At 34.2% G+C, this 12430-nt stretch overlaps 1 protein-coding gene across 1 annotated transcript; it reads left to right on the top strand.

Moving 5' to 3' along the window:
- Positions 1-348: 348 nt before the first annotated feature.
- On the top strand, positions 349-10357 carry LOC108379033 (uncharacterized; the record flags this gene model as incomplete). Its single annotated transcript, XM_017635348.1, has 4 exons — positions 349-405; positions 1971-2114; positions 8960-9153; positions 10261-10357. Coding segments are annotated over 4 exons (492 nt in total), but the record flags the coding sequence as incomplete, so codon positions are not given.
- Positions 10358-12430: the final 2073 nt, after the last annotated feature.

Here is a 12430-nt window from a genome sequence, read left to right on the forward strand (position 1 = left end):
ACTTCGGTAAACATAGAATATTTAATGTTTTGCATTCAACAAGTTTGTAGCCAAAAACAAAATACATAACTGCTGCGAAAAAGTCTGGCTGAAATTGCAGTCACTACCATTTCCTATGCGATGGGTAATTTACAACCAGCCAAGTTTGCTTTGGCGCATCGCCAATTTTGAAACAGGTGTTATATGTATGTACGAGTGTATAAATTGCTCATTCATGAGTGCATACAAATGTTATTTAATGAAATATATTTATACATTTGAATAAAATTCCACATGAAAGACAAATTAATTGTGACCTGCAAGCGTTAGCTCATTTTAACTAATTATTTTATCTTTCTTTAATTTCAGCAGCCAAACTGGAGAAGTTATTAGAGCGACCAGAACCGACGCCAGGAGTTTCAGAAGGTAAAAAAGTTATAGTTTGATCGTTAAGCAGGTATCACAAGATTTGTCCATTTGTACAGAGTTGTACATTTTGACAGTTACAGAGTAGGCTTGTTTGGAAATTTTTTCATTGAGCTGAACTCATTCTTGATACAAATTTCTAGACAACAACACTCTGACTTCCAAAATATACAACTCTGTACAAATGTACAAATCGTGGAACTCTGCTCTAATTTTTATTTTATTCAAACAATTAGTATGGTCCCGGGTTAATCCGCAAACGAAGGAGAATAGTTGTAACTTCTAGAGAATTTCGGAGTCATAAAAAGGTCCACCCCAGCCATTGCTTTACTGGATCACAAATTTTAATTTGGTTTTTGTTCTCCAGACGCAACTATCCACTTTCTATGTAGAATTGCTCGGTGATTCCAAAATTCGGGTTAATTTTTTTCTATGGATACGTTTTCGAGATATTTGCAATTTACCGTTATTCAGCTTAAAGCAAAAATTGGTTCCTTTTAATCGCGTATATCTTACGAACCAATTTAAAAATGTTAATACAAAATACGACAAATGAAAGATAATGAAATTTTCCGTAAACCCTATATACATCACTTTCCGATAGGGCTTATAGTTTCTGACAAATTAATTCATCATTCCAGCTTTTTCTATTTTTATTAAAAAATGAAAAAAAAATCAAATTTAACAGAAGAAAAATTTAAAAATAACAGGTTCTGTGCCAAATTTTTGCATTTGTACTAAAGCCTGTTCTGTTACAAAAAAAAAAAGAATCAAGTTACTGATGAAGAAAATCGATGGAGAAATACGAAATAATGATTGGTCAAATGAAAAGGCGCAAAGATTTTTTGTATAGTGGCATCCATAGAACATATTTGCTGTAAACCAGTGTAATTGATGGTTGAACGCCAGTCCCTTGTGGGATTCACTTATATTCACGGTCCTAAGTGATACCGCACAGGGTTTACAGTAATGCCCGTTTCGCTAAACATCACTTGGTACTCAGAATCTCCCGTTTTCCTTCTAATGTTTATTTTTTTGGGCTCATCCAGATCATCAAAGAAGTAACTGCGAAAAATTGTTACTCTCCCTTTGCTATTGACGGGAAATGTTAGAAAAGGCGATCGATGGTAATCTTCGTAATAGTTCCAATCAGATAATATTCGGTAAGAACACCAGTCTCAATGCGGATGTCTTGTCTCCTTAGGTCAGGTGAAAACTTTCTGCATTGGGCTTTTATAACTGGAAAAAATGTAATCTTTCATTGACAAATTCTATGAATTTTTAATTTATGTAAATTCTTATGTAACCTTTAACTTTGAAGCTCACTTTATATTTAAAGGTAGTATTAAAATTTATGGTTTTGTCTAAAGTAAAACATTTTATTATCGCTTTTAAATTGGTTTACAACCAAGTAACATACATACTTTAAAAAACGATATTAGAAATGTTTTACTTTATATTAGCTATATATTTCAAAGCAAGCTTTAAATATAAAGTGAGCTTTAAACTAAAGGCTATACTTGAGAAAACGACGCTAAATATTTTTCTTCTCGATCTCCTTTTAGAATGGGGCTCTGGTTGGACTGGACCAAATTTTATTGTGGAAATCGAAGAGACTGGATCTGCCGCAGCAACGAACTCAGATTATATCAGCAGCCACGAAGATGTGACCAACGAAACAGCATTGAACTCCACCGCGGCGGGGAGTGGTAAGTTAACAAGAAGTAAATTAAGATATGTGATGACGATAGATTATAGCTACATATGTGCATACATAGATGCATAGTAGAGGTATACATTGTTATATATATTATTAACGGAAAAGTGATGAGTGCTTGGAGGTCTAGACTCTAGACTATCCAATCCACTAACAGGAATGTGGAACATAAAATGCATTAGTTTATCCATGAACAATTTGAGCATCATTATGGGAATTCTATCAGGAAACTGCAGGCAAACTAGCATAAGCAATACAAATTCTGCAGGAAAGAAAACGAAACTGCACAGCACGTATCGGAACAGTGCATTGCATAGAAGAACAAAGTAAACAAAAAAACTTGGGTGAACATCTTATAACTCAGTGAGAGAATTCATAAAACTGCTCTAAAAGAGGATTAAAATATGGGCGAATAATATATTTCGGAAAATTTCATCTCTTTGAAAAAAAAAGTAAATCAAATCAACTTGAACTTCGTCCCGCCTAAAATCTTTTTTGCCATTTATATCTTGGTTAAAATAAAGACATGAAAACTGCCCATTTTGGGAATATTTTGACAGTTTTTCTTCTGTAATTTTATGAAACAAGGCTATTTATTAGCTGGCAATTTTATGACGAAAAACATGGAACTGTATCGGTTTTAAGGAAATAAATTGGTGGGAGCCATTTAAGAAATGACAAATTTTATGTTTACCTTGGGGAAGTACCCACTTACATATTTTGTGAAGCATGTAAATATATGCATAAAGGGCAACTTGAAGTTTATTCATCATTTGATATAAATATTAATAATATAAAAATAATTTTCAGAGCCTCTCCTTAATACATATATAAAAAAGTGCGATACAAAATGTGAACTAACTTTTTAACTAATCTAGTTCAGGTACATACACTGCTCGAAGAATTTTTTATGTTTGGAATATTTTTAATTTGGGAAAAACTAACTGAATATACGAGCGAATTTTGTATGTGTTCTGAATAATCTTATATTTTCCTGGTATCGCGTTCATATGTACCAGCTGCACTATATGTATCATTAACAGGTAGACTTTGATTATTTTGAGGAAACTAATAATGAATAGTGTGAGGTATAACATTTTTGTTTACCGGTTTGGGGAGTTCTAACTAGTACCTGTGAGTTAATTAAATATTTGTACCTGTTGTTCGTTCGTAACGAGTCAAAAGTCGCTAACAAATTAATTTTGGTTGTATAAAAAGATCACCGGCTTCGAGAATTGCCACAATCTGCAGTAGTTATTCGCCACAAACACATTTTATCTTGAATTATTAAACTCCGTAGCCATGGGCGCACTACAGTCTAAGAAAAAAACTAACAAACGCGACTCTTGCATACAAACGCCAATATTTGGGCGTTACACCATCAAAAATGAAGATACCTTGGGACGCTCTACACCTCTTGCTAAACCAGTTTCTGCATCACCAGCTGGTGCAACTGTCGCTGCTCGAATCGCGACTAGTAGAACAGAACTACCCGCGTTAAGAAAACACCAAAAATACGTTCCGGTTTATGCGCCCTGGATAGAGGCATTTAAAGATTGCGAAACACGCAAGCTCCGCAGCATTTCTCATAAAAAAGTAGAAAGTTCACTTCCGCAGCATGTATCAGCTACAAAACAAAACAGTCAACAAACCCGGATTCCAAATCACACAGGCTCCATGAATGGTGAGAGCCGCAAAGAGGCAAATCTGTGTTATAACATTAAAGAAAACTCTTGCCTGCAACAACGTTGCATCTCTATACGAGAACGACCGCCATCAAAGAAGACGATGGACTCACAAGTACCCGCACCATCAGCTGTTCATGACCAAACAATTGAAAGTTGCTATGGATCTATGCTAAGCAATAGTAATAGTGAGAGTGTTGACACCAACAACAGTAAGCCTATGGAGAGCAATTTACGTGAAGCAGTCAAAGCAGCACACAATGAAACACCATCGAAGGAAGGGCACAATAGTCGCAAGCCACATTTTTTGTACAAGATCACTCCTGAACGAGCGGTCATCGTTGAGAAACTCATGACTGAAATCAAGCAGCACACTGAGAAAAAGAGTGAGAAGAGTAAAGTGAACGTTACTCCGTCGCCAAAGCAACCAAAGCAAGTGATCACTAAACGCTCGCCGACTGCACAAAGTCACTCGCAGAATTTTTTGATGAAGTTACGAAATCGCAGAGCATATATAATAGATAGAATTTACGTTGATGTGCAGAACTCACATGCTACAGAAATGAATAATTGATACTATAGTGAGCAGTTTAAACTTTTAGTTCCTTTGTTTTCAAAAATTGTTATCTTAAAATAAACATGAATAATTAAATTGGTACATTCCATTTGACTTGTAGGTAAAGTAAAAAATCATAAAGTAGTTACCTCTAAGTAAAATCTTGGTATTGTAGTGTTTAGTTCGCAAATAAATCTCCCATAAACTTTCGCTATAAACTAGGAGTTTTTTCATGGCTAACCTGACGAAGGGAACTTTTAGTGAAGGCATTATAGTTATTTTCGATAAAAGTCTGGGATTTATTTTAGTATGACCTTTGATATTGAGGACTGCCATTGGAGAGAACATATTTGGTCCGTGGTTTTCTTAATATTTCAAGACTTCAAGATTTTCTTATGATTTTTGGGAGGTTTTAGGAACTTTTGGGACTTTTCTGAATCCTTTTGCTACCTTCCACGATTTTTCAGAACTTTTTGGGGTTATTGCAAAAATTAAAAATAAACCTAAAACGTTTTGCTATTAGCTTCTGTTTTTCAATGCGTTCAATGCGGCAGACGTTTTAGTTACGCGGAAAATGGAAGAGGCAAAATAAAATTCGTTTGTTGTGCGCCTTCGGCATATTGGAACAAAAACATTTTTAATATAAGCTTAAACAGCTTGCTTTAAGTTATTGATTTAGCTTTTGTTTACTTTATATATACATACATATGTAGGTACTGTATAGATTAAAGCACCAATCCATACGGAGCTGATTACATGCATAGTATTGTAGTACAAAGCTATACATACATACATACATTATATCTCTACTAATGCAAACAAAGGTGACTTTAAATTATGGGCAATGCAAAAAATAAATGAACAAAAGAAAATAAGTTAAAAGAGAAATGATGTTTGTTTACGTTTTCAAGCCTGTTATACACTTGAAAAAGAAAGTAAAGAAATACGAAATTGTGTTAAAGCCGGTGAAACAATATTTGACGAGTTGGAACCCCTACATTTAAAGGAATGCGAATTCAGCATCGTAACTAAATATTATATACGTTAGGGTGGTCCAAATATACACAACTTTTAGAAATCTTCCCGCTGTCACCACTATAACTAAAGAATATAGAAAATAAGGAGACCCGATTTGTTTTTTAATTTCGAAATCTCCACTTCTGGAGGGTGCTGAAAACAAAAACTTGGGACCGCCCTAATATAAGTAGTATCTAGAGAACACCTGTAGCTAATTGCGTCGCGAGCGACAATCGATCGATACCGGGGGCCTTTATGAAAGGAAGACAAGAGTGGCAGAAAGTCCAGTAAACTTGAGCAGGGCTTGAGATGTTGACAGAATTATAAACTAAAAATTCCACAAAGTAACTAAGATAAGACAAAGACGGAATTGCGGTATTTTTGCAGTTGACTTTTAATTAGTTTATTAATTTTTTGGGTGTACTAGAACAAGAGACATCGCGACCTAAAAGATCTTTTGTGTCTCTTAAAGAGAGTCCCTAACCCATTGTGGTCAAGATACCTTCGGCTCCCCTAATGAATATTAAAAGGGCCTTGGTAGGCGAATTCCTTATAACAAATGGTTCGACCATTAAAGATTCAAAATAAATCAGTCTTTGTCTGGCCAAAGCCGGGCAGTGACAGAGAATATGAATATGCTCCGAAGTTTCATCACCTTCGAGGCAGAGCCGGCATTGCGACTCTGCGATCGCATCTATTTGACGAAAGTGGAATTTCAATTGGTTATGGCTGGTCAGGTACCCAGAAAGTAGCCTGATGGACGTATGGTAATAGAAATACGAAAAAAAAATTAACTGTAGAATAAAATAGTGAAAATTTAGAGCTCATAGGCATTTATTACCTTCTCTATGCAACAAAAAACACACAAAACTAAAAATAAATTAGTCATGGTTTCACACTTGCTAGAAGGCCAAAAATTTCGTGCATGAAAATTATGGAAATAATTTCCAGTAAGGTAGCTATGTATTGTGTTATACATACGTAGGATATGTATATATATGCCACGTGGCACACACATGTGTTTGACAACCCAGGACACGAAAAAGAGCGGAAATTATATTCCTTTTCCCAGCCAAAGGTGAGCGTAAAGATCAACGCGCGTACGCAATTTCTACTCAAACCGTTGCCGCACGTGATTTGTACATATGTATGTCTATATGAATGTATGTAGATACATACATAAGTGCTTAAACATACATATATTAAATATATATAGTTGCTAACATATGTTTAAATGGGAAAGAGGAAATTGCTAACAAGAATGAACGAATATACAGTATCGGTCATATCTATAGCACGCCATTTCAAAATGATATATATATTTTTAGAAATTTTAATTAAAATACAGTTCATTCACTAACAAAGCCCATATAAACCCAAGTATAAAACTTTATAGAAAGCTAAATAAAAAAATGCAACACATTTTCACCAAATTTTTTCTCAGCAGTGTTGAAATTGTTTCGAGTATACAGTTTGTAGTCCATTCAATTTCAGTGTGATAATATGCAAGTTTCAAGTGGCTAAAAATTACCGTTGATTTTTATAATTTTTTTTTTTGCCGAACATGTTGCGGTTTTTTCATATACAAATAAATTGTGTTTATTCATTACATGGAAGCAAATGCGATAAAAAAATTCTAAAAAAAATCAACGGTAATTTAAGCAACTTGAAACTTGCGCATTATCACACTAATATTGAAAGGGCTATAGCACTGTGTATTCAAAACGATTCTAACATTTTTGAGAAAAAAGTTTGAAATTTCGGTGAAAATTTTTTGCATTTTTTGTAGTTGTCTACGAAGTTTTAAACTTGGGGTTTTACGGGTTTTGTAAGAGAATGAACTGTATTTTAATTGAAAATTCTTAAAATTAAATAAATAATCCTAAGTGGCAACCAATATAACTTTGAAATGGCGTGCTATAGATATGACCTATACCGTACATACATACTTAGACACATATGTATATTAGGGTGGTCCAAAATAAGTAAATTGGGATTTTTAAATGCTTTCACCCGCTAGGATTATTATATATCGAAAAATATACCGATTTTTTATTTCGAAATCACAATATATTTAGAGCAAAGTTTTCCATGCATTTTATATGGGAAAGAAACTATTTTTCGTGGAAATGGTGCAGAATTCTTTAAAATAAATATTTTTCGACCGAAGAACTTTGTTTGTCTTCAGGAGACTTCCAAAAATAATAAATAATTGTTTGTTTAACCATTTTTAATACCAAAATTTTTTTATTTAACGCCCATTGCATTTTCTGGGGGTTTTGACGGACTTATAAAATAAAAAATTTATTTTGAAATAAAAGAATATTTTGAGGTCACTCAAAGCGCTCAAACTTTTTCATGTACTTTATATGAAAAAAAACAACTTTTCTACAATAGTTTTCTTGGAAATCAATATTTTTCAATCGAAAAACTTTCCTGAAAATACCAATAACAATACCCAATTGTTTATTTAAACAGTTTTTAATAAAAATATTGATTTTCAAGAATTCTATATCATTTCCGGAAAGGTGTTTTTTCCCCATATAAAATACATGGAAAATTCTGAGCGCTTAGAGCGTCATCTAAATATTTTATGATTTTTAAAATAAAAAATAGGGCCATATTTTTTGCGGTAGAGAACAATCCGGTGAGAGCATACAAATCCGACTATACTTTTTCCCCCACCCTCAAGCATTTCTGGACCACCCTAATGTACATACATAGGTAATTTGATCGGCGATGGGAACATCAACGGTATGTCGTTGACAAGCGTGGTCGACTTCGTGCCGGATATGTGACTCTCATGAAATTCAAGGATATTTTTCTGTTTACACAACGTACACATGTTTAAAGGTATATACAAAGTTATATATACATAACTGCTTGTATATATATAAATATTCATATTACGACAAGTATTTATCTTCTCTTTTGCCACGTGTGCTTACGTATATACATACATACACATATGTATATCGAATTTAATGGCATTAACCATTTCCCGTATTATCCTGCAACTGTTACTTGGTTGCAAGTAATTAAAACAAATTACCAATATATCCACCTGCCATTACAGTAGTAATTAAAAGTCGTTGCAGTGATTTGTACAACAGCGCGACTCATTGACTTCATTACTATTTGCTGCTGTATTTCCTCAACGCGCGCTGCCAGACTAGCCATTACGGGTTGTTTGTTTTTCTTTAATGTAATTTTCATTACATTTGTCTCCGTTTGTCATTTTCAAAGTCAATTTTAAAAGACAAATTCGCAACTTAGACGCTACGCTAGTAGCTTGGTTATTTTGCTTTCATTGATTTTTGCTCTAATTGAAATTGGTGTTCAGTACAGTCTCACAAATTGCTTGAAATTTAATTGGTGTAAATGCATTTGCGGAAAAAATAGTGATATTTTCACATCTTTCTGGTTATAAGAGTACCTGGTTGCGAATTATTTATTATTCTCTATTGTTGTAATCTGTGTAAAACCTATAATCGCATAACTAGATAATCTAATAAGAAGACAGTTTGAACACCCAATATTTATCTGATCGTTGCTTTTCTTTTTAATCGAATTTCAAAGGTACCAAAATCGTCGTGCGACCAGAGGAGGTAATCATTGTTGGCCTCGTATTGATGCTTTGGGTGGGCGCCATCGTTTTGTTCTTTAACCGTTGGGGTAAAATACGTATGCTGGAACCGTATCAACCGAAATTTCAGCAACAACATCGGTCTTCCTGTCCGCTGGTCGATATGGACGCAATACCAACACATGGGGTGAGTATTTTGTGAATGTAAATTATATATTACATAAGTATATATATATACGATGACTTATCCGTCATCCCTTGTCAAATTTGGTTTGGAGACAAACCGGTTTCGGCGAAGTGCCATCTTCAGTGTCATTTTCGAGAACGAGGAAGGGATGCCGGAAACTCCTTCCAAAATACATCGTATACAAACCTTGCCTGAAACAACAACAACCAAAAAGAAAGTATATATATACCTTTCATAAACATGAAAGTACCAGATGAAGAAGAGATACACCCCCGAAAGAATTCCTATGAACATTCAGACTCATTTTAGATTCAGAAAAGTTTCAGATTTTTGAGTTGCAACCCTCATTATGACCTAAAAAAAGTGTCAAAAAGAGCATTAGAAAGGCCTTCCAATATGGGCCCAAGTTAGGAGCCATAGGAGTCTGAAATATGACGCTTTCTTAGTCTTAAAAACCAACATTTCTTACAATTCTGGTTATTAAAAAAAAATTTACTTCTACGTGAACTTTGTTACTTTTGTTCAACTCAGCATTTAAGACACCAAAAGAGTCCCAAAATGAGCAAGTCTGGTTGATTGGTCTCAGAATCATATTTATGAAGAGAGAAAGACTCATTTTAGACTCATAAATTCTGAGCGCTCAGAAAATTTTTAAAGGGATATATCAAAACGATTAGAATGTCTGTCTGTCTGCGTGAATAGAATCTATTGCCTCAGTTTTCAAGGTATACGACTGAAATTTAGTAAGCGGGTGCCTTTTTATGATGTACCTCACATATAACAGATTGTTCTGATATGAGATTTTAATAGGGAAGCTGTCCTAAGCAAAAAGACACCTACTGTAAGCTCTCGATAGTAAACTGAAGCATAAAGTTATGGATTTCCCTTGCTACCAAATATTCGGGTTGTCAAAAGGCCAAGAGATACATTTCTGCAGCCAGGTCAAAAGTTTGAGTGAGACTGCAAGATTAAAAAGTCCTTCGAAAAGCTGAAGCCATCCCAGAATTTTTCAAGAAATAATGAAGATTTCTTAACAGGAGATCATCAAAATTTCGAATACTGAACTAGGTTCACTGTCAAGTAATTTTGTTTTCGTATCTATTTCAGCGTGCATCTGTGTCTCGTATGTCAATGGGCCTAGTCAATAACATCAATATGCCAACATGTCATTTCGCTGCATATAATCCCACGATATATGCTAAAGGTAAGCATAATTTTTCAAGTCTGATTTTGAATTTATTTATGTTTAAATTTTATAAATTTTTCTGGTCCGCTACTTATGTATTTTAGTTTTCAATTTATAGTTAAGCTTTTTCAAATTTTCTTAGTACCGTTTTCTCATGTACTAGGTTTTTAAATCTATCTAACCTTCAAACACATTTTTTCAGAATAAAATTTGTGTTTAAAGGGCAATTAATTTTAAAACCTACAACAACTTTCTTTGCCACAGCAGCGACTTAACATAGAAAGGTGCTTGTTTGATAATCCACAACTACTGTCTAACGACATAAATTGTTAATTTATTGAAGCTTAAATATTGCACGAAAGTTGGTTGCTCCCTGATGCCTTATCGTTGTTCAAAACACGCTTTCGAGTGATTCATGTACTCGTACATGCATATCTCCATGTGTATGCATTCATTGACATACATAAGTATTTATGCACATAAGTTTGCATACCAAAGTTTTCTTCGAAGCAACCACATGAGTGTGCTTTTTAATATCCCTAATACTTCAACTCACTCACTGACGTTGATAAATGATTACACAATTTTTCTACACACCTCCCACTGGTCAGGCACATTCATTTGAATGGAATTGCATAAACAGACATGCAAGTGAATTTGCAAACAAATGAATGTACACATGCAAAACTCCAAACGTTACTTAGTTTACATTTACCCGCCCGCATTCCTGCAAAAGTATTGAAATTGCACTCAAGCACCAACTATTAGGGAAATGTTGTAAACATGGACTGCAGAAATGAAAAGCAGAGAGCCAAACAACATGGCTTGCATAAGCAGAATTGCAACTTGCATATCAACAAGCAAATCACTGTCTGTATATATTTACTATGTACATATGTATGTATGTATGTATGTATGCATGCACGAAAAGCAAATGACCTAACCCAATTGGCAAAACAGTAGCGGTTCTAATTAAATGCAATCTTCGAATAGTCCTGTCATTTGAAGGTAGATAGGAGCAGGTGTTCCTTTCAAAAAGCAACGGGAGTAAAATAAAGAAAACAATCCCATTAGGCGCCGGGGTTCATATCTGGAGTCAAGTTCAATTCGCACAATGTCTTTATTGTTTTTTTTTTCCTTTTAAAGGAAGCTGAATCAGGAAGTTTTGAAACTTTAGGCTTTACATACAAAGGAGGAAAGAATCGAGAACCGAAGACTTGACCCTTCAAGAGATAAAAAAGAATAGCCTACTGGGAAAATAGTTACATACGAATGTAAATATGTAATAGATGAGCATGCACATTAGACCAGATCTAACACAAATTTTTGTTTTGCGCATGTGATAAATCCCTGAGACTGTACAGAGTATGCCTCTTATAATAAAAAGCAAAACTTTTGAGTTATCTGCTTACTTTTATATACCACTTGTTCTATTTTTTATTTTTAGAGCAAAAGTACAAGGCAAGAATTACTTAATATTTGTCCCAGCATAAAATATCCGGTGATTTTTCCTTTTAATTTGTAGGCATACATTAAAAGCAAAATAAAAATACTAATGTACTTTTGGGCCTTAGAATCCCGAAAAGCCCGTAATAAACACGAAGAATCCCGAAGTATCCAAGAACAACTCCAAAATTTATCCATTTCTCGAATTATTAACACAACCCGTAAGTTTCGCAAAATTCAGAAAAAAATCCTAAAGTTACCGAGAAAGCCCAAAAGGATACCTAAAACTATGAGATAAAGAATCACGAAAGTGCCATAAAAAATACCGAAAATATAAGTACGAAGAACCCCGAATATTCCGCAAAAATCCTTAAAAATTCCGTAAAATTCCGAGCACATCCAAGAAGATCCATAAAAATAGGCAACGAAGAATATCGAAAAGTCCTGAGCAAGTCCCAAAAGTTTCCGAAAAATCCTGAAAAGTAAAAGAAAAGAAGAAGAGAATACCAAACGATCGCGAAAAATAAAATACTAAGAATCCTGAAAAATGTTTGAAAGGTCTAACATGAAGTTACCGAAAAAAAAATCCAAAATTTAGGGGACAGGTAATAAGGTCAATGGAAATAAGGTCAATTGACTTTATTT

This window comes from Rhagoletis zephyria, unplaced genomic scaffold (assembly GCF_001687245.7).
Source record: "Rhagoletis zephyria isolate East Lansing unplaced genomic scaffold, Rhagoletis_zephyria_1.1 Rzeph_scaffold_15449, whole genome shotgun sequence".
Taxonomy (NCBI): Eukaryota; Metazoa; Arthropoda; class Insecta; order Diptera; family Tephritidae; genus Rhagoletis; species Rhagoletis zephyria.